Source organism: Erithacus rubecula (genome assembly GCF_903797595.1).
Source record: "Erithacus rubecula genome assembly, chromosome: 4".
Taxonomy (NCBI): Eukaryota; Metazoa; Chordata; class Aves; order Passeriformes; family Muscicapidae; genus Erithacus; species Erithacus rubecula.
The window spans coordinates 55,327,692-55,350,939 of record NC_136686.1 but is presented as its reverse complement, the minus strand read 5'-3'; the positions used below and the strand labels follow the sequence as shown (position 1 = coordinate 55,350,939).

Genomic DNA, 23,248 nt, shown 5'->3' with positions numbered 1-23,248 from the left:
TACAGTGATACAAAAGTACTGTTTATTTTCAGCATCAAAAAGTTACTTTTCTTTGGTTCTGTGGCTTTAATTCAATATAAAACCTGTTCACCTTATCAGGTCTTAGTGTAATGTCAAAAAGAACTAATACAATACTTGTGAAACCCATCCTGAACACAAGCACTTCCCACTCCTGTTTATAAGCAAGTGCTATAAACAGCAACCTTCTGGCTGATTGTCTGTAAGAGGGAGCGAACTGTCGCTTCCAGCTCCACCAACTGCTTGGCTTTGTCTTCCAGAACTTTTTGATTGTTTTCATACATACTTTCCAAATCTGTAGGCAAAAGAAGACAAAAAATACCCAAGCTTAATAGGTGGTGTTTTAATGCACATAAATCATTATAGTTATGGAAAACTACTATTAAAATTTATTTCTATTGTGGAAGAGACTCTGATTGTGGAATAAACTGAAAACAAACAACACAACCCCCAAAATCAACAAAGGCTGGAATGGCATCTTTTTGTTTCCTTAACGTAGGGATGTAAAGGAATAAGGAAGTTATTTTCCAGAGGTGAAAATCCAAAAGTATATTTTTAGGGTTAAAGTAATCTTCATTCTTTGCTCTATGATAGCTTTTACAGAGCAGTGAAATGTTTTGGCTTGTGATAATTAAGACTACTCAGCAAGTCACAGTGACTGTGCAGGAGTAGCAAAGAGAGGAAGAGTAAGTTCTTGGTCTGGCAAAACCAGAAGGAAAATTTAATTCTGTGTCTGGTAGCAAGGGGCAGACTGCTCCGTCCTGGTTGAATCAACATTGTCAACAGTAAATGTTAAATTAATCTGGAACTTCCGTGTCCTGATTTTGTTTTAAGAGCTTTCCAGGGTGGGGTGAGGGAGTACTCTTTGCAGGTGGGGGTCTTGCTGGAACAGATGAGTCCTAGTCCTGAGTAGAGTAGCTTTGTTCCTCCCCTGTTCTGGGGGTAGTGAGAGGTACCATACCAGAAGTCTGTCTTACCTGCAAGTTTCAGCTTATTCTATAGAAATCTTTGCTTCAAAAGATTGTACTATGTCCATAAGAATAAAGAAAGCAGATCAAGCCTCAGTAACATCTAAGTACCTTTTCCCCTTCTGCTGATGAATAGCTGATTAACAGCATGAAATTACTTCATGTTCTAAGGTGTCAAATTATCTCCTCAGAACAGCCTTACCTTTGAGCAGCTGGAGTTTGCTGTTTGCTTGAGCCAACAAGGCTTTGGCTTCATCTTGCAGCATGCCTGCTTTCCTCCTGGCCTCGGCCGACTCCTCTGTCTTCTTGGCAATGAGCTCCTCCACGGTTCTGTACTTGCCGCTGAGCTCGTCGTTGAGGACCTGTTCCGAGTTCAAGCACAAGGTGGAGCTCATGCGAAGCCAATTCAGCGGGAGTTGGCTTTTCCTGCCCCTGCCCTCTACTAATCCGGGTGCAAGGAGACTACACTGGGAGCGCACTTAACAAAAGCAGAAACAGTGTCAGGGTATTTCCTACTTCCCGTCCAAGACTTGCAGATCTGTGGCATTTTTACAGCTTCAATACTGGCACTTGGCAGAGATTTATGGGATTCAGCTGCAGGGTCCTGTAACTGATGGAAGCCGTGGCCCCTAGAGCCACTGGAAAGCTGCACATGGCACTACTCCTGGCTGAGTGGCTGCATCTGGGGAAGATTACCTTGCCACCCTTTCAGCAACAAGAACTGAGCTAGCTGCCCAGTTGGTGTTGGTGAAGGTACTGGGAAAGTCAAAATGCTGTTTTTTCTCAGCTGTGCTTTTTGTTTAAGAAGTCCTGTGGCCCAACTAAATTCAACCATTGAACAAGATAACAAACCATAGCTGCACTGGAATTATCTTGTGTTTACTTGACAGCACCTGAAATACTACTTAGTGTTTGGATATTGCTGAGTTGGTGGATAATGCAGCTCGCCTGTCAGAAAATGGCTCTCTGGAGATTGGTAGGCTAACTACAGACAAGATGGGAGCAGTGAAACTTCCTTTGGCAGATTGGTTGATTGTTTTGTTAATGAACATTCTTTTGCTATTACAAAAGTGTGTAGCAAACATTGGGAGTAATGCCACATGTTCACATTTCTGATATTTAGCAATTACTTCAGTTTTATGTTAAGATAATTATTTTTCCCTGTTGCTTGGTTCTGTATATGCCAGATTCTGGTTTGTTTGTCCTGAACCTATTATTGTCATAGAATCATAAATATTCTATACAAGTAGGAAAAAAAACCAAAACAGTTCTCCTGTGACAGATAGTAAAGCTGAGGAACAGAAACCTACCTGTGAAGGGCTGACAAGTTTCCTGCAGTTATTTTAGAACCTGAAAACTTCCCAATACATCTTTCTCAGGATCTGATACCAAAGTAAAAAAGTAACTGTTTCTGGTAAGAGCATAAACGTTGGAGTATTTTCTACCCCCAGAATATGAACAATAAATGTGATGGATCACATATATTCTTTGATCTCCCTTTAGCCAAACCTAGGGGTATTTTGCTGGCTTCTCTTTAAGGTTGTTCCTGAGCTTCTCACCTTTTTAACTTCTTCAGCATTTTGTTTTGCACTAATAATTTTGTCTTCTATATTTCCTACATTCCCTGAATTTGTAGCAGCCTTTTGCCTAAGGTCTTCAACACTCTTCTCTAGCTCAAACAGACGTAAGGTAGCATTGTTCAGTGTTTCTGCAGATGCTGCATTTTCAGATTCAATCTGAGAGAAAGAAGAATGAGAGTTAGACTTTCAAAAGACAATGGATATAGTACTAAACTTTCTCCATAAACCATGCTCAACTAGTTTGTGTCCATGGATCTGGATTAAAAAGAGTATTTTAGCTTTGCTAAAAATGGCCCATTGCAGTCAAGATGAAAAAGCTCAGTGCTTGAGAAGGGTACATATGGGGCTGTAAAAGCATTAAGGAACATGGTCAAAAACTATTTGATTGCATTATACACACAGAGTTGACTAATCTGCTGACAAAACTTCAGACATTTGATTATCATGTGGTAATGGACTTGTGAAGCTTCTAAACTGGCCAAGCTTCATAGGTATAGATAGCACTATGGTCTTGTGAGGGCTTTGAGATGAAGTCTGCAAATACTTTATCTGACAAGATTGCAGCACTTGGCTCTTCAATCCAGCATTTGTTTGTTTTAGTCTGGTACTGCAGTGATGGATGACACTAAGGACACCAATCCATGATCAGCATGGCTTGCCACAGATCTTGTCAGACCTGCTGGTTTAGAGGGCTACAGTCCTGCTCATTGAACTTGGCTGGTGCAGAATACAGGGTGGGAAAAGCTTTTTGGTGTTTTGTTGTTGTTGTGTGGTTTGGTTTGTTTATGAGCAAATAGTCCCCTAGCATCTATCCCACTCACTCAAAAGTTGATGTGAAGGCAGGAATGGTTTAGATGCATTTTAACTGTAGCTTTTGCTTTGCAGTACCTGAGAACTTTCCCTAGACAGGTTTGTATCAGTTTCTAAGCATCAGACTTGGTGCTGTTTCTATTGTCTTAAGAAATACTCATAAAGAACTCACTGAAGTCAGCAGGTCTTGAGTTCCTTTAATATCTTCATCAGCTTGTTTGATGGCTTTTGCAGCTGCATTTTGAGCTTTTTCAGCTTCTTCCAGTGCTGCTTTCACCATGTCTGCAGTGACTTTAACATCTGTTGCACCTTTGCTGTGGAGTAAGATTGTTAATGCTTAAAATGCTTGTACTTTCAAACTGGAAAAAGAACAGTTGCAACAGGCTGGTTTTGCCCCTTAAGGAAGGAATGAGAATTTACATCAGGGAAAGTTAAACTGCATTTTCTGATGCAATGAGATGAAACAGGGCTGCATACCTTGCTCTTTTTGCTTCCTCCAGTAGCATTTCTGCTCTGGCAATGTCTCCAGCACTCTGCTGCAGAATAACTTCAACATCAGAAAGGCTTTCTACACGCTCACGAATATCTTCTGTCAGGGCCTGCAGCTGTTGGGGTGTGCTTGGCATCTCCATGTTCAGCACTTCATTAGCCACTGCCTCAATGCTATCCAGGTCAGCACTGTCTTCTAGCAGATGGACACAAATGACAAAGATGTGAGTAAAAGCTTCCCTCTGTCACCTTTCCACAGTCAAATTCTTGTCCAGCTGCTTCCTTAAGAAGGAAAATAATGGGAAAATTTCCTTCCCCAGATTTATGGAAAATCAAGGTGTTAAAACTACTTCCCAAGGTGAAACTTCCCTCTCAGGAGAGGCCCAGCAAGTGTAGAGGCCCTGCTGGCACAGCTCTCTTGGAAGCCATTTGAAGATCTTGGTGCTCAGCTGCACCACGCTGGGGGGAACCCAAGCCCACAGGAAACAAAACCAGCAGCTTCACATAGATGTATTTGTGTTCCCAGCCCTGAGCAAACAGGCAAGGAATGGGCTGCTGGCAAACAAGGCTCTCATTTGACCTTTACCTGCTTCCTTGCAGAGAGAGAAATGCAGTTTCTGACTTACTTCCCCTGTAATACCACTTTGTCTTTCTAGCCAGAACTTACAGACATACTTGGCAAAATACAGCAGTACAAGAACCTCAGCTGAAATGCACACAAGAACATGTCACAGTTTGCTCTCACTTTCTTATTATCTTGCTTTTGTCTTAGTTTTTCTCATGTTTCCAGATTTCATCATACACGCCTTCTTTCTAGGGGAAGGTGGGGAAATGATGACAACTGTTGCACTAACCCTTGGAAAATAATACAGATGTAAAGCTAGTTTTATAAGCCCAGAAGTAAAATATAATTAAAATGTAACAGTCTTACGCATTAGGAAGTCTCTAATCTGTTTAATAAGATTTCTCAGATCTTCATTGCTTCTGTCCACTTGTTCTTTTGTAGCATTGGTTTTGAGCAAAACAGCTTGTGCATTTTGTTTAGCTTCATCTGCTCTCTGTTTTGCCTCAGAAACCTAAAGAGAGGAAAATGAAAGGCTTGCTTGCTTATCTTCTTATGCTTTAGGGCTCGTTTTAAAACAATTAATCTGGAGTCAGAAGTTACAGTAACAAGGAATGCTTTTTCTCATAAAACTCACAGAACACTTGGAAGCTGGCCCTGATCCATACCACCAGTGCTAGTTTAAACAACTCAGGCAGATGTTTAGTTATCCATGAAGCTTCACTTTAGCAAGCTCCCTTTCTGAAGATATTTACAAGCATGATGAAATTACACAACTCGAAAGAAGTATTTTTCTGCAGAAAACCAGCACATACTGTGTCATTTAGTGTATGTGCTACAACAGACAGACTTTTTTTTTTTCCTTTGTTACTATCTTAACAATTGATTTGGCATATTACCATTCTGGAGAGTTGCTCAACTTCTGCTAATGCACTGAGGATGTCTCTGTCAAAATCCATAGCCTTCTGCCAGGCGTTGTGAGCTACAGTCACCAGCCCGTCGCAGCCGGGGCCTCCACACTTCTTCTTGCCATCCTCGGTCCGGCAGGTCAAGCCCCCGCACTGGGACTCACAGGAGGCTCCCGGAGCAGCGCCGCACGTCTGAGACACAGGGGACAAGGGGGACACTCACAGCCTGACTGCCATCGCCAGGCTGCGTGGGGGCTGGCACAAAACACTATTCTACCACAAAATTTCAGAGTAAACTTTTTTTTTTAAGAGGTGAAATTATTTCTGTCAGCAACATTGCATTGAGAATTATCCACTATTTGGTCAATTGTTTGGTAAATAAATAACACATGAGTTAGTTTAACTAGAGGGAAAATTAGAAAATTCCCCATTCTTGTGAGGTTCTTCTACCTTTTCTTTCCCCGCCCCCAGTCTCTTTTTGCCAAATGATAGTCACTAACTCAGGTTTTGCAGCCAAAAAACCTCCCTGGGAAAACCTAGGGGCTGAGCCAAGTTAGCTGCAACTGTCTCCTGTGAAGTGTAAATGAGTCCCTCTTACCTGTTTGGCACATAACCCAGCAGTAGTTAGAAAGCAGAAAGATGTGTGTGTGTCTGTGTCTTATGATTACACCTCCAAGCAACTCAGTATTTACTGCCTTGATAAATATCTACCCAAGACTTCAGTTCTTAAGAACAGTCAGGGCAGGAATGTAGGGGAAGGGAAACTAAACAAAAAGATGTCTCTTTCTTCCCTCCAGAGAAAAAACGAGGGCTGAGGGAGTGGGAGGGATGACTAGTTGTAAAGGACAAGGAACAATCAGCGTGTGAAGAACTCAGTCCCTATCACAGGCCTGGCCTGCCCAGGGGAGTTAATGAGCAGTGCCCTGCAGATTGCCCTCACCCAGGGTTATTTAGGGATTGTTCACTAAATGCAGCCGGCCAACTTCAAAGAGAAACTGAGGGAACACCCAGCCTCTCCCAAGAAAAAGCCATCCTTAATCATATTTGTAGATGAGCAGGCACCTTCAACAGAGAAAATACCCATTTGGCTCCAGCTCCCTGTCTGGAGCAGGAGGATGAGCCTGGAGTGGGGCTGAGGCCTGTGGGTGTGAGCAGAAGTGCAGCCTGGCCAGGCACTGTACAGGCAGAGGAGCTGCAGAAGGGAAGAGGGGAGCCCAGGGAAAGCAAGCACTGAACTTGGGATAGGCTTAAGATGATGGCTCTCAGCCCAGTGGATTTGCCACGCTTTTCTGCACATGGGAACTCTGTCCCTAACAAAGAACATTGGATTAGAACAGGAGTGATGCAAAAACAGGTGCTCTGTTGGGGCTGGGAAGAGCAGGAGGAAGACCAACATGAAAGGCTGGTCTTTGAAAGCCAGTAGTGTCAGAGCCCACCAGTCAAACAACCCAGTTCTAGCCCACAAAACCAAGGTGTTCCTCAACCAAGCAAGGTGCATTTTCCATGAACCAACCGCATATCTCACACTATCACATCCTACAGTCCCTGCCCATTGCTCCATCACACACCCCACTCTATTTTTGCTAGGGGTTTTATCCCAGCCATTCTCAGCTGTGTACCTTCTCAGCCACCTCAGACAGATCCAGGCTCTGCAGCTTGCCAGCGAGTTCATCCAGCAGGCGTGACTGCTCCTCTTGTTTAGCCTTGAACTGGGCCTCCTTCTCATTGATTAAGTCTTCCACTTCCTGCCGCGTTTGCGCTGACAGCTCCAGGGCGCTGTCGGGATCAACAGTGGAGGCATTGACCCTCTCCTCTGCCTCCAGGGACATCTGGAAATACTTGGTGATACTATCCAAGGCTCCTGCAGAAATCAGAGGAAGCTGAAGAACTCTGTGCAGTAACCCAAAGTAATGGATATTACAGATGTTAGGGTTAGTGATATATCACACCACATTAAATGAAACGCTGGCCCTGGCTGCTGTGTTCAGTGTCATTGCAAGGATGACAGCATTTGGCCTCTTCTAGAAAAAAAATTTGCTTTTTTGCTTGGTGGACAGTGTGTCAAGCTGGACTTTGAAGTTAAGCCTTTCTTTGGCCCTAGTGACTGAATTCTGCTTGCCCTAAGGGCAAAAGGAGATACGGCCTTTTAAGGTTTTTAGGGGAACAGTATGTTTTCTAAGGATTCCCTTATCCCATTAATTCTTACTGCTTGCCCTGAGATGTCTGGTTTATAGAGTCACTGCTTGGAAACTGGTCAGATTTTTCCTAAGAAACAACTGCTTGATGAAAGATGCTGATTTACGGAACTGTTGATTTTGGACAACTCCTGGAGAGGCCTTGTGTGGTGTGAGGGACCCTATGGGGGTGGCTGTACTCTGTACCTTGGGGCAGCTTTCCTTTGCAGAATGCCAAAAGTCAGGGACTCCTCTGTTGTACATGCTACTCGCCTCACTCTGAAATCTCCCATGTTCACTGGAAACAATCTCAGATTTGTTTCAAACCAGAAAATTTATAAGAAAAATTAGAAAAATTTCTTTGAAATCAGCTTTCCAAATTTTCAAATAATTTGGTGACATTCCTCTTCCTCCAGCAAATTTTGATTCTTGGCCCATATCAGTGTGCCAATGGACCTGCAAGGCTTGGGTGGCTCAGAAGAACCGGGCCCTTTACTGCCAGCTCTTTTTTTTCACCCAGAAGCAGCAATTTAACAGACTGAGGGGAGCAAAGGGGATGTCCAGGCATATCTTGAAACCTGTGGTGCACTTTCTTCTGTTGTGTCTCATCTACAATGTGCTCAGCATGATATCTTAAGACAATTCTGTGCCCCAGGAATTTGAACCAGCTTCGCAATGTGCAGAGGAACAGAGACAGGGTGAGGAGGCAAAAATTCCTGCTTCATCAGCAACTCTGCTAATGCACAGAAAGAACCTGTGGAACTGTGTTTTATTACAAGTTAAAAGATTAATCTGGTACTTAAACCCATGCACTGATTAAATCTTTGTCCACCCTGCTGCTTTCTCCCCCTCCCTGTGACACTTACCCCGAACATCAGAGATCTTGATGAACTCTAGCTGCTCTGCAAGTTCTTTCACAACGTGGTCGAGACTTTTGGCATCTGTCTCCAGTGCACTCAGGTCCGTGTCTGTGCTATTGCTCTTTGCTGCTAAGGCTGATAGGTTTTCTTCTATGTCAGCTATCTTAACTGTAACATCTGCTGTCAGCTTTCTGTAAAACAGGCACAGGACTCAACACAGGGAGTGTGGTGGCTGGACAGGTACCCAGCTTCTCCCATGGCAGGACCTGTCCTTCCTCAGTGGAGCTCCAAGTGATTTGTAACAACATGCCTGCCTAGTATACTGTTTTGTTTCCTTTATTTTACAAAACCACTTTTTAATCTACAGCACATTTATAAACCCAAAGCACCAAATTGCTCAGAAAACAGCTGCTTTGTATAAGATTAACTGGAGGGAGATTCCAGAGGACTGGTGTAATGCTCTTGTATCATGGCAACTGCATAGGTCAGAGCTGACTACTATGATCCATACATAATTTTCTCCCCTTCCCACACAGCTCAAATGTAGTTTTGATTCCTACAAGCTCATCGGACACATTTTAAGTTCAGGAAGCAGGGAGGGGGAAACCATAGCTTTAACACAATGGATTCTTTACAGAAGAGTTTAAAGATCCCTCCTCACCAGGATTTTGAAGGAAAACCTCTTGCTCTAAGCATTCATTCAGTGAGACATGGAACAGGCATTAGCTAGTGGGATAACCCTAAAAGGAAAAGCGAGTATTACATGTCAAAGCTGCTGTGGAACAGAAGTTGGGCATAGGAAGCTATTCCCATGCATGGTTATCCCATCAAGCCAAGCATTTCCTCATTCTGAAAGAATCAAGGCAGTATTTAAGATCTAAGATTAATTTACAGCTCTCTCAATAGCACAACAGCTTGCTGTCCCCCAGGATTCCTCCAAAGCCCAGTACTTTTCTATACAGCCAGAGAGGAGCAAGAACAGAAACACATAAGGTATATTAGGGAAAAGCAGCAGTATTTTAGGGTCAGAGCAGCTGCTCTGACCTCCCTCAATACACAGAGAGCCCAGCAGCAGCAACTCTCCAGCTCTCCAGCACTAGCTCTCCAGCAGGAGGGAGGGGAACTGTAGGACACAGACCATTCCTAATTGAGACATTTGTGCTTTAATCCTCACCCCTTTGCTTTGTGCAGCTCCCTTTACAACACACAAGCTAGTTGGAGCAGTTGCAGACAGGGCTAGAAAGCCTCTGTAATCCCACTTAATGTTAGGCTGCCCCATCTCCAGACTACCATCTTCTGTATTCTTAGCCCTAAAACAAAATACAAGGCTTCTACTCTGAGAAAAATTGAAACAATTCTTGTAAAAAACTTGGTGCTTCCCCCCACACGTGCTCAGAGTGTGGAAAGAAGTCCAAGTTTCCAACTCATCAGCTACACTCGGAAATCCAGGAATTTAATCTCTCTCCCTCTTCATTCTCTCACATAATAGCAGTGTTTGTCCTTTGCCCCGGGGCAGCACAAGGCAAGCATGAGTGGCTCCCTGGTAATTAGCTGCCTGGAGAGCAGTGGGAGCAGGACAACTCCAGCCCAGCACTGCTGGCAGCTGCACTGCCCCTGCCTGCCCTGGCCAGGTTTCTGCTCCCAGGATGGGCACTCACTGCCAGTGCTGAGCATGGAGAGGTGCTCCAGGAGCCACAGCACCCTCACCCAGCAAGAGGAGTCGAACCAGAGTGCCCCCAGCCCAGCATGGGGACATCACTCAAGTAAATCCCAGCTCACTGGAACTCCTACTCCTTCCCAGGGCAGACTTATCCATGCAACTACAGCTGTACTCACTCTGCTTCCTCGAAGAGATTCCCAATGTTCTTCAGGGGCTCAGCCGCTGGATTTTGAGCGATGATGGTTTTAATTTCAGTGAGCTTCTCCTCCAGTGTGTTGAGTGTCTGCTGGTATGGGCCAGTGACTCCAGTGACTTTGAGGGTATTAGCCCTGTCCAAGAACTGCTGGGTCCTATTAGCCAGCTCGCTGACAATCACATCCCAGAGGGCAAAGCACTGGTGGCACGGCACGCAGTCAGGGAAGAAGCCAGAGTAGCCCCGGGAGCACTTGTCACAGTGCAGCCCTTCCACCCCTTCATTGCAGATGCACTGCCCAGTGGCACGGTCACACTGAGGGGTCTGGATGCCACGAGGGTTGCAATCACATGCTGGGAGGAGAAAAAGGCACAGGAAAATGACTATGGAAATGACTCTGAGGGAAGTGACTCTGAAGTTGGCAGGGTGGAAAAGAAATCAGTTTTAAGAAAGTGGTGAAATTAATACAGACGTGATCACTGTCTGAATTATAAAAAGCTAATTATGGATATATCACTTGTACACGGAAGTAGCAAGTGTGAGTGGGAAAGGGAAGAGAAATAGGGAAATAACTCTAGGGGAGACCAGGATTTGCACATCTTGGAAATAAGAACAATAACGGAGCAAGGATGGACATTACTTGTTGCAACATTCAGATGTCAGCTGGATAGCAACTGAAAACAAAAATCCCAGTTTCTCTCCTACAATGAAGAGTGAATAGAACAAGGCTCTCGAGACAGGAAGAGAAATAGCAGGCAGGCACACAGCAGAGGTTTTAAGAGCAAGCCACAAGTGAAAAAGCAAACTTGAACTAGGAACAACCATTTGCTGTCTCCTCCAGCAGAAGAGAATGTCAGGTGAGGAATCCTGCAGATCAAAAGCCAACTACCTTTCCCTGCCCCTCCCACAAACAGCACACTAAATGAGGATATCAGATTGCACAGCACTTGGTTAAGTGGAGGAGCTCTTCTGTAAGGCACTGTGGGTGCTAAAAGGCTGAATTGGCTTCCAAGAACAGCACAAACCTATGGAGCAAAAGCCCTTGTGAGATCTTCTAGGCAGAGGTACAGGGACTGGATCAGAACATACTCCTGCCATGGATAGTGGGAAAACATTCACAACACACATTGAGGAGCCTGGCACTGGGCTGACATTTTGAGTATACAGAAAATTAGAAAAAAATCTGGCAGTGAAAAGTAGAATGGAACAAAGAATGTGGTCATGGGTAGCCTTGAAGTGTTTGTCACCCTCAGTGGAAATGAGGACCCTTAACAGATTTATAATTTTTTAAAAATTATTTCACACTTTGAGCACGAACTTCAGAGTTAGTATTCACACCTTCACAAAATGCACTTCTTTGGCACTAACCCACCACAGAGAGAAGTTATTCAATTAACTTAGTGATGCACTGTGACTGCCAAAAGCAGACATGCTTTGCACACAATTATGCTATCAGGAGAAGCATTTCCATGCAGTGAGGCTGCCACTTGACCTCCTTAATTACACAGAAGGCAGCAGCAACAGAGGACACCAGCAACATGCAACACTTTTAATAAAGAGATGGCAGCAAGCAACAAAAAGAGAGGCTTTGAAAATATGCACATCATCTACCTATCATTGTGGCAGAGTGCACCCGAAACAGGTCGAGCACATGCTCCTTAAACAGGAAAAGGACTGGTATACCTGATAAAACCCCTCACTTACGCATCCATTTACCAGGCATTTTTGAAGGAGGTTAAATGGCTCAAAAGGGCCCATAAATCAATTCACACACCCAAAGCAAATGCCCCCTTGAAAATAGGGCAAAACACAAAGCTGTTTTCAAGACTGTACATTGTTTGCTTCAATGACAGAACACAGTGGTGGTCTCCAGTTAAAAAATTACACAAAGAACCTCAGCAGAACAAATCACTCCTCAACAAAACTACTTTCTTGTATAACGTGAATATGACAGGCAAGAGACAAAAATAACTTCTGCTGCCTGCACAATTGAGCAAAACGGTCCTTTGTTCTTTGAATTATACCCTGACACAAGAGATTGTTTTTACTTTGCATTGAAAGTGCTTAAGTAGTCAACTCACCATGGAATATGTTCCCTGCAGGCAAACCGTTGAGTTCCTGTTTGAAGGTCAGTTAACCCTTCTGTCAACTAATAAGGCCCTCAGTATAATGATGAATTGTCCAAATTCCTCTGTATAGAAAGAGGCTAAATGGCATGTGGTTTTTCTCAAAGATCCTGAGGTCTGATCAAGTTACATGAATACTTGCTGCTGGCAAATCAGATCACTGTATTTACTTGCGGATTTAAAAGGCTTAATGTGAAAAAAAGAAAAACCTAACCCCATGTTGGTAATTCTACCCCTGAATACCTGCATGTTCAGGAAAAGCAGATGACATGGCTTCAGTAGCATTTACATGGTAAAGTGGATTCCAGCATCTCTGGAACCAGAAAATACTAGGGAAGAAGAGAAACTAATTTAGGTACTAACATACTGTTTGCAAAGTGAAAACCTGAACTCCACAGCTGCCTCCGTTGGGGGACAATAAGAGCAAAGAATTTATTCTAAATGCAGCACAACAGCTGGAAGAATCCAGTCCTACGAAACTCCCAAATCAAGCTTTGCAGGACCATGAGAAAACTGTGCGAGGCAGCTAGAAACATTACTGTGTGTTATTTCTCCATTTTATGATTTTTTATCAAGCCCAGAAGCAAGCAACCCTAGCTCTGAATTACCTCAGTCCCCTGAATGAAATGTATATAAAATGGCTTTCAAAAGTGCTGGTTTCATACTGTTCTTCCTCTTCTTCATTATCTTCCCAAGACATTAACCATATACAAGACTATGCCAGCTTTTACCCCTAACCACCTCTAACACCTCTAGTGGATGGGTCCTGTACCTTGTGCCCTGGACACCACCACCAGGCATTTACACCCCAGCAAGGAGCACATTCAAGGCCACTGAAGAACAGCACCTTCCCTTTATGCCATGGTGGGGGTCAAACCCTCTCCTCATTTCAGTTGTGGCTAGCTCTCAAGAGAAGGAAAGCAAGCCCAAGCCAAGATCATGTAAAGCTTTCTAGGTAGTGAGGAGCACCTTGAACACTGCAGTCCACCAGGCAAATAGCTCAGTTGCCAGCTCTCACCTCTGCTTCAGGCAATGCCTGCCTGCCAAGAACCACTAGCTTCAGTGTCTCTGACTGAAGGGCATGACTTCATCCTAAAGGAACAAAAGTATAGTAACAGTGGCAGGATGTATGTGAAAGGCAAGGAGGACCTCCAAGCTGGCATAGACTGGAAAAGACTGGCACAGGACTGGCAAATAGCCCATGGAAGAACAACTGAGTTATGCATCCATCATTCATTACGGTGGGTGTGCACATGCACCAAAAAAATTTCTGTGACATTCAGTTATCATTGCTAATGAACTGAGATGTGAATATCAGAGATAACTTGATTTCTACCACCTGCTAGAAACGGATCAAATACCATGTCAGAACAATCATCACATCATGCCTAGTATCATTTTGACCAAAGTCAAACCACCACCATCACTTCTAGTCACAGCAGAGTTCTTGTTCTTCCAACACCTCTTTTTTTATGTCCAACCATTCCTATGGCCATTGTGTGACTCAGAAGCAGTCTAGCACTGAGACTGCTGTTACAGCAGTTTTGCTTCTGCTGTACTCAAACAGGCTAACTCAAACACAACCTTCAAAGTATTGCTTTGCTCAGGAGATTTTGTCTCCAACCAGCACACTCCTAAATCTGATGTAAGACCTTAGTAATAGAGCACATCCAGTGTCAGCATATGTCTGGGTTATCTGAACTTTTTCAAGAACAAGAAACAAGCAGGCACATCTAGGGATGCAGAAATGTTTCAGATGTGGCTCAGTAGCTACCAGCAGCTTTATACTCTATTATCATAGTACACGTGGTATAGGGAAAGGCAAAGTCATGTAAACTCCTTTTTGTGGCTTCCCTATGCTTACGTGACAAGAAACTGTGAAAGTAGTTAATTTTGCACTGTAAAATCAAACAGATGTTGAGCTTACTTCAAGATACTTGGATGCCTTGACCACTTTGAGTTGGAAATGCCTTCAAGACAAATGCTTGATTACTCCCCCTTCATGTAGACAAATGGCCCAAAGCCAAAGTGAAGGGCTGAAAATTTAATGCAGAAACGGCTGCTTGCACTGAAGATCAGTGTTAGACAGCCTACAAATCTGTAAGCAGAGCAGGACATTGCAGTACCTCCCATGGAAAACACAGTGGAGGAAAAGAAGTCTTTTGAAAGCATTGACCCAAGATTTGAGGGTTTTCAAAGAAGCATTTACTAAATTACACAATAGGTTTCTGTTTTGAAATGTCATTTTGGAACTGGGCGTATTGTTTTCTTTGAGCATATAACTCAATCGGCAATTCTTCTGTGGCATACTTCAACTCAGGAAAATCATATTTTTGACAGGAAAAGTTTTAGCCAAATTCTTCAGTCAGGATTTGCTGATTAGCAGATTATGAGCATAAAGGATTGTAGAAGTATTTGTTTACAAATGCATGTGCATGTATGTGCATGCAGATACTGAATATCTATGGGTAATTTTTGTATCACCTTCATCAGTGCATTTCTCCTCCTCTTTTTTCCTGATCTTAAAGATAGAAGTAACATTCAAACATGCACACTGAATGCAGTCATGTAAAAACCTAAGAGGAGAAATCCCAAAGAAGCAAATAACTATCTTGAGAAGTTTGCTTTAAGCTCAAAAGGATCTATGAATTGCTTTACCTTTCACCTACTCTGACAGCTCTGCTATCTTTTCCTCTGATTTAAAACATTTAGAACTCATGTCCATATTAACTACTGTAATTCAATATGCAATATATTTGCACATAATTTAATTTAAACTCAGGTGTGTCAGAGCACTTGGTACTACAGCAGAGGTGATAGAATAGATACTGAATGGGCTGTATGAAGACCAGTATTCCTTAGTGGGGGATGCCAAGAGCAAACAAGTGTTGTACATCATCCTACAGCAAATAGAAAGAATTTTTCCAGAAATATTTTCTTTACTATTTGAGACTGAGGGCGGCGAGCATCAAATACCTAACTCCTCCACAGAAAAAAAACACAAAGGTTTCGTTCAAACATGATTTCCTGGCATCATTTCCCAGTGGTAGTGAGGCACTGTGATAAGAAAACCATTCAACAATTTGTTCAACAAAAAGTTTTGCAGAGCTAGCAAATTTCTTCTGAATAATCAGCTATTGATTCAAGTTACTCTGCAAGCATAGTGCTAACTCCTCAGCATTATGATTTTCAGCAGGAATGTTAAGATCCCAGCCTAAAATTACTGGAGTTGTGCTACATCTTAACATGCTGGCAGACCCTGCCAAAAGGATAGTTTTCTGGAGACAATCAATACATATTACAATATTTTATTACTCTAGGTCAATTAAAATCATGAAACTCGAAGTGAAAGTTATATTTGCTTTAGTATAGAATTTGTCTGACTTCCTTTAGATACTTCTTACAGAAGGAAACATTTGGTGTCCTTCTCTCAACACCAAAAACACCTCCTATAAAAGCAGCCTATGTGACTAGTTTAAGATCTAGGCGTTAAAATTTAAGATGACAAAACTTATTCTTAAATGGCAATAGGGCAATTTTCAGTGAACAGCTGTTTCTGCATCAGCCATATATAACAAAGACTAAAAACAGAGAAAAACAACATTTTTGTCAATGTATGCAGTGTGTATTTGACTTAAACATGACTTTTTTTCACTGCAGTTCAATTAAATTCTGTGATTTTACAATAGGACTTGATACTCATGTCCAGCACAGGACATGCTTCCTGTGAAGGGGCTGTAGCAACACCACCTAACTTCCAGTCTCACACAGTACCTCCTACAAACTGCACTCTGGTCTGCTTTCTCAATTTATTACAACAGTAATGACACTAAAATTGTCATCTCCTTCATATTAGATGAAACATAAACTTTAAATATCTGTTGTGCAAAGGCATTGTTTGAGCTGCACCTGCAGCCACTCCACATCTCATGCTTCCAGGAGCCTGGAGCCTTCTGCTGGAGACGTGCTTTGTGGATTGAAGCTGCTGCAGAACTCAGCATGCAGAGTCCTGCACTTTAGTTGCCAGGCTTTGGAAAAGCTCCAGCAGAATGCCTGGGAGACTTGTATTTGATGAACTCTGTAGTGCTGTTATTTACTACCTTAGGGAGGATTTTTATGCACACACACGTTCATGCACACGCTCATGCAGAGCTACAGACAGCTCGAGGCTGGAGCAATGGCAGGAGAGTCCTGCCAAGGGGCTGGCACTGACCCTGGAGCAGGCAATGCTCACAGCACAGCTCCTGCCCACTGTAATCCTCCCAGGAACCTGCTGAGGCCAAGAGAACAATGCTGGGCTCTTCCCCATCCTCTTTGCCTCTGCTGTGCTTGTTTCAGGCATTATGTTCAATTCAGTGAGAGAATGTTGTGCTTTATCAAAGCATAGGGACTATCAGTCTCTGAAGACCCAGCCCAAGGCTCTCTTGTGGGGTGTGTAATCCCCAGTGAACATTTGTGGGTGCTGAAGTGCACCTGGTGCTGTGGGTTCAAGAGGGTTCACCCCAGTGGTGTGGTGCCAGTGTGATCTGTGTGGACACGCAGAGGGGAGACGGCAGATGACAATTGCCCTCCATAACGGGGCACAGACTGTAAATCAAAGCACCCAGAGCAGGTACAAAAACCTGCTTTCCCTGGCTTCTGCTTCACCATGTCTGATCTTACCAAGGTTTCTAGAAAAGACATCACAGGCAGCAGCTGGCAATGGAGATGGCAGGGAAGAGTGCCCAAGTGGAGTCTACTGAGTTCCTGGGCCACATCCACAACTCACTGCTGCTGCAAGTGCCTGAGAATCTATGGAGAGCTGCAGCCCCCAGCCTGTCCTAGAAGGGCCATTTTGCACATCTCCACACAGCTATGTCCAGAGCTTATTTGCAGACACTGGGATTTTTTAGTATTGTAAAGGTTGTCAAGCCACCATGAGCAGGATGGTCCCCGTTTCTTATGAGGAGCTTGTGCTTCTTAATGCCAACAACCTGAAGACCTCTTGTAACAGATCACACCAGCCTTGGAGTAATTGATTAACCCTGTGGTTTCCAACCTTGAGCAGAAGCCGCTTGCCCTAGAGAGTGGAGGATTCCATGCTGGAGTCCTTGGGAGCAATATCCACACCTCTGCATCAGCTTGGTGAAGACTGTGTCCACACTCACATGGTTTAGAGTTTTTGCTTTTCCCTATCCAGATTGGTTTCTATTTTGCCCCTGAATGCAGCACAAAATATCGCTATACTGGCTGCTTGGGCCAGCAGGAACACGCCAGGTGGCAAATGCCATGGCAGGGGTCCACATGTTCCCTGCAACTGGAGCAGACATCTTTGTGACAAAGCCTTGTCTCAGTTCCAGCTGCACTTTGGCTGCAGGCCAGATCTCAGCTATTTTCCAGGGACACTCCGGCAGCTCCTTAAACGGCACAGTTTTCCAGTTCACTTGCAACCCCTGAGAACTGCTACCTGCCCACGCAGCAGCTGCAGGTCTGCCAGCCTGAACATCACCACTCACTCCCTGGGGCTAAATGAGGGCTGAGAAGTCAATTGTCTTCTTGCCAAGGAAAGATAGGAGACAGGCAGGAGGTGCTGACCCCGGCACGCCACGGAGAGCCTGCAGCACCACCCGGCTGGATGTGTTCCACGAGCGAGCACATGCTTGGAGCCCAGCCAGAGCATCACGCTGCAGGCTGCCACTGCTCAGCCCTGGGCAGCAGCTCTCCCCACCTGCCACACAGATCTCCTGTTGGATGCAATCATGAGGGAAAAATCTGCCTTTCCACCTCAGAGAGTCTCCCTTATCACTAGGGCACAGAAGGGATGGCAGGCTGGAGGCAGAGAGTAGATCTTGCACGGTCAAAACAGGCTCTGAAGATTTTCTCTCTTTAGAAACATTAAAACAGGTTTTCACTTGTTCAAAATACAACAGAGACCATGAGAGATCAGAAATGATGGTATGCTGAAAAATCCTGCTGATAAGGTATGCAGATGGACTCCATCAACAAACCTTGATGGAGACAACTGATAGCAAGAAACAATCCCTGCCCTGGAGCCAGCAGGGTCAGCACACCCCTTACCATGTCAGAACACACTCAGTCTCTCCAAAGGCAGCCTTTCCCCCAAGAAACCCAATATGTACTCAGGAACTGGGACAATTCCCTAGTCCTTTCATCTGCTGCAGTTACCAAGTAGCTGTGGCCTGCCTATCTACCAAGATAATGGGCTCTAAGGTATCTCTATTGTAAGGGAATTATTAAAGACCACAGCAAGCACATTCCTCCCTGCAGGAAAAAATACCTTAATCTATTGCAAACACTCCTGGCAAAGGCTCCTATTTGAACAGATCAGAGATACAAGTTTGTTCTGGTCTGGACAATGTTTGAAGTTTCTTTTCCAGCTAATGAACAGACTTGTTTATAATGAAAGGACAGAGGCCATCCAGTTTTCTAAACAATCTACTCCATGGTGCTCTGTTTTGCAGCACTTAGCAATGGCTAACCCACTGCGTGGTCTCTGCTTTCTCCTTTCTTTTAGTCTGAAATATAAGGCAAGTCTCCTACTAAATAAAAAAAAACCCAGTCTCAGTAAAAAGACACAACAGACTGTGGTCTTCAGCTACATACAATTGAAAGCAAAGGAAACTGGTTTCAGACCAATTCTCAAACTCAAATGTTTGTGATGTTTTCTTATCATGCTGGCTTACCTGACATCATTGCAACCTCACCCTTAAGGAAGAGTTGCTTCTAAATAGAGTTTTGTTCCTAACTAAAGGTCAGACAAGAAAAACACAGACAAGCACAGGGCTGGGCTTCTGCCACATGTCCCATCCTCCAAGACACCAAAACCCCAGTGCAGACCCCACCGTGCCTTTTTCCCTCTTTTCCAAGGCTCGAGAGGGCTGCTCCTGGCAGGGGTGTCCCAGTGAACCAGGGTGTGATGGTGTGCCCAGCCACACAGACATTTACAAAAGGAGCAGATGGAGCAGGCCCCAGGGTTGGACTCACCTAAGCACTCCACGCTTGGGTCACCCCAGAAGAGCTCCTGGCACTCCCGGCAGGTCCGGCCTCCAAAACCTGGCATGCAGTGGCACTGCCCTGTGAACTGCCAAAGCCAAAAAACAAACCCATCAGATGGGAGCCCCTCCGCAGCTCAACCCCGCACCAGAGCAGAGGCCAGGCCTGGGACACCCGCCCTGCTCCCTCACTTCACCTCCACTCCCTCACTCTGCTCCCTCACCTTATGCCCACTCCCTCACCTGGCTCCCCCACCTCTCCCCGCTCCCTCACCTCACCCCTGGCTCCCCCACCTCACCTCTGGCTCCCTCACCTCTCCCCCGGCTCCCCCACCTCTCCCCTGGCTCCCCCACCTCACCCCGCTCCCTCACCTCTCCCCTGGCTCCCTCACCTCACCCCTGGCTCCCCCACCTCGCCCCGCTCCCTCACCTCGTTGCAGGCCGGGCCCAGGGAGCGCGTGGGGTCGCAGTCGCACTGCTCGCAGCCCGTGCCGCTGGCCAGGCGCCACGTGTGGGGGGCACAGCGGTCACACGTCTGCCCCACCACGTTGGGCAGGCAGCGGCACTGCCCCGTGGCCGCCTGGCAGCGGCAGCTCTCCGAGCCCTCGCAGTCCTCCCGCACAGTGCCCAGGTAGTTGCAGACACACTCTGTGAGGGAAAGAGCATGGCACCTCCATGTCAGCCCCCGCTGCCAGACTGCCCTGACTGCACATCTAGGTCATTCTCTGAGTCCGCACACGTGTGGGCACATGCTGGCACGTCCCAGTGCCAGTGGCCAGGCCTGGCTGACCCAACACCGAATGCCACCCAGCACTCCTCCAGAGTCCCATGGCTGGTGACTTCTACAGCTTCTGCCCCAGCACACAGGTGGCCACAGGAGTCCCTCATTCAAGCAGCCCAGCCCTCCCTGCTCTCCTCCATTCCCTCCCTCTGTACAACCAAAGCCCACGTCTGCCCAGCTCCCATCAGTCAGCTGTGGTGGCAGATCTGCTTGAAGTGGCCAACTGGCCAACAGCAAGCTCCCCTGCTCAGGGACTGCCTGTCCTGCTGAGCTGTGCCTGATGCCACAGGAGAGGTGGGTTTGCCTCCCCACCACCCATTTCCCACTGCCCAACCACTCCTGCATCGACCTGGTGTATACAAAAACCAAATCCTCCCCCCACCACTTTATCTCTAGAGAAGAGATAAACAGAGACCAGTACCAAGCACAAAGCCCCCACACCCCTGCAAAATGCTCCTCCTTTCAGTAAATGTAAATGCTGTCTCTGTCCTCCCTCTCAAATGTAAAGGGCCCCCTTCCTGGCCAGGAGCCCCACCCAGCTGCAGGGCAGCTGCAGGCAACTCCAGCTGGAAGTAATAAGGTTTTTCCTCTGCTCCTAATGCTCCCGGGTAAAAAGCATTTAGGTGCCCCTGACAAGGCTGGTGCTGGAGCTGCAGCCAAGTCTCCACTCACTTCTGCAGTCCTGCTGCAGGGCATTCCCGTAGTAGCCCTCTCTGCAGAGGTGGCAGTTTTCACCCTCGGTGTGATACAGGCACTTCAGACACGCTCCACTCCTCTTGTCACAGGCCTCTGGGTCCATGGTGTCGATGTTGTTGTTGCACTGGCACGGCTGGCAGGCACCACCAACCTCATCAGGGCTCCCAAAGAAGCCAGACGCACATTCATCACATCGACTGCCTGTGTGAGCAAACAGGCACAGTGGGAACTGCCATCACGGCTCCCTAGTGCACAGCCCCGTAATCAGCCAGGCAATAAAGTCCATTATTGGGGAGGCATTAACTGCATCATGTTTAAAGAAACAGAGACAGCACTTGGTGAGACCATGGTAACTTGGTGCAGAGCATGGATGGTACCACCCAGGGCACCAAGGTATGCTGCTCATGCCCTCAGTTCCAGTGCTGTGCTGTCCACCCTTCGCTGAGAGAAAGCTTCATGGCCATGCTGACATAGCCACATGCTGACAAGCCAATCTGCCTGGCACCTTCCAAGTGAGGCAACCCCCAGCAACAACCCACTGGTGCTGTGATCACATCCAACCCATATGAACATACCCTCTGAGAGGTTCAGCCCAACCAGCCACCCCTCCATACTCCCACCAAGTACCTATGTATCCCACGCTACAGACACACACGACTTGCAGTGTGATTGGATCCTGGTAACAGCCACTGGCAAACTGGCGTCCACTCTCAGGGCCATCAGGGCAAGGGCAGGGGCGGCAGTGGTCACCCGATCCCAGGATGGGGTCTCCATAGTAGCCAGCCTGGCACCTGCACAACAGGGTACACAGCATGCAGGGACTGCAGGCAAATACACTGCAGCCTTGTAATAACTAAGCTCAGATTCTCTACCACTGTGAAGAAGCAAAGGGCAGAAACATCCTTATGGCTCTCCCTAACTACTCACATTCCTAGCAGCTGTGACCACAGATACAAATTTGCCTGGTTTACACCAGCATAGGAGCAGAAGACCCAAGGTTGGATGTCTATCCTGCCACAGCAAGGCCTCTCAGAACGCTTGCAATGGCCTGCTAGAAACCTGGGGTGCTGCAATGCACTCTTGGTCACTTATACAGGCACTGCTGTGAGGTGCAAGGCTATAGGCAGGGAAGAGGAGATCCTCACTCCTATCAGTCTCCAGATGCTTCTCTGAGTCCCCAGGTCCAGGGACTTTCCCTGTGGCTTAACATCCTCCTGAGCACCAGCACCAGAGGAACATCATGCCCACCCTGCTGCAGGGAAGGAGGGGCCAGGGAAAGGGCACGTGAGCCACACCTCTCACAGTTGTGCCCGGTTGTGTGGTCCCGGCAGCTCAGGCACTCCCCGGTGTAGGGGTTGCAGTCGTCGGCGTGGCCGTTGCAGTGGCAGGGCTGGCAGCTGGGGAAGCCCCAGAAGCTGGGCAGGCAGCGGTCGCACTGCCGCCCGTACACGCCGGGGAAGCAGTGGCACTGGCCCGTCTCCACGTCGCAGAAGGCGTTGTAAGAGCCTCGGGCGTGGCACTCGCACGCTGCAAGGAGAGCAGGAGAGGGGCTGAGTTTCTGGGACAAACTCAGGGCCCCAACCACAGCACAGCCCAGAGCCAAGGGTTTGACATACGTCGGCATCCACTCGGCCCAAACCCAAAGGTGCCGGGGGCGCATCTGTCACACTGTCTTCCAACAACGTTGGGACGACACTGGCACTGTCCTCCATTGGGGTCACACACCGAACTCAGGGAGCCCTGTGGGTCACACTGGCATGCTGAGCAGAGGAAAACATTGGAGAGAGTGAGCAGTGTGGCACAGGACACAAATTCCCTGCCTCATCCCACGTACATGCCTTCCCCATGCAAACTGCTCTGCCTGCAAGTGCCATCCAGCTCCCAGGCACAGTTTGCCCTACAAGTAGATGGTTACATACATAATGCAGTCTCATGCAGCAGTGCAGAAATGCTGAATATTATGTTCTTGCAGACATCTGTCATGGGAGTTTTCACAACACTCCTACTGTTTTCTAAACACCGGTATCTCTGGAAAGTTTCCCAAGCACTGTTCGTGACCACGTCTTCGCCTGAGCCTCCCACTGTGAATATGTCCAGCGATTTGCAGTATGGCATGAGAACAAGCTACAAAACAATTTTACAATGACAGAGTATCATTACTTATAAATAGTCTCCACCAAAATTGTGAAAATTCAGTATTATCCCAGTTTCTAATTTTTTTTTTGGCTAAAAAAAAACCAGACAGACAGACAGAATTTGGAAGGTAAATGACAGTATTTCTCTAGTGTTGGTGGAATACTTCTGGTATCTGACAAAGTCTTACCAAATTCACCAAATTCTATCCATTTTAAGAAAGATTGACACTGACATTGATTTTCATGACATATATGACACACACATCAGCCTCCTCAAAGAAACTATAGGTCTGTGG

The 23,248-nt window shown here is 46.1% G+C and overlaps 1 protein-coding gene across 1 annotated transcript in view; it reads right to left on the bottom strand.

Moving 5' to 3' along the window:
* LAMB1 (laminin subunit beta 1) overlaps positions 1–23,248 on the bottom strand; it is a 42,536-nt gene continuing 19,288 nt past the window's right edge. Inside the window, exons 17-33 of the mRNA XM_079304577.1 lie at positions 22,737–22,941; positions 22,434–22,577; positions 22,113–22,344; positions 21,445–21,608; positions 20,794–21,018; positions 19,771–19,988; positions 19,333–19,429; positions 10,206–10,575; positions 8,376–8,560; positions 6,955–7,196; positions 5,327–5,527; positions 4,797–4,941; positions 3,854–4,061; positions 3,549–3,690; positions 2,546–2,722; positions 1,189–1,348; positions 1–313 (exon numbers count right to left, since the gene is read on the bottom strand). Of these exons, the coding sequence (XP_079160703.1) occupies positions 177–313; positions 1,189–1,348; positions 2,546–2,722; positions 3,549–3,690; positions 3,854–4,061; positions 4,797–4,941; positions 5,327–5,527; positions 6,955–7,196; positions 8,376–8,560; positions 10,206–10,575; positions 19,333–19,429; positions 19,771–19,988; positions 20,794–21,018; positions 21,445–21,608; positions 22,113–22,344; positions 22,434–22,577; positions 22,737–22,941 (3,252 nt within the window). The 3' untranslated portion in view covers positions 1–176. The remainder of the gene's footprint in view (positions 314–1,188; positions 1,349–2,545; positions 2,723–3,548; positions 3,691–3,853; positions 4,062–4,796; positions 4,942–5,326; positions 5,528–6,954; positions 7,197–8,375; positions 8,561–10,205; positions 10,576–19,332; positions 19,430–19,770; positions 19,989–20,793; positions 21,019–21,444; positions 21,609–22,112; positions 22,345–22,433; positions 22,578–22,736; positions 22,942–23,248) is intronic.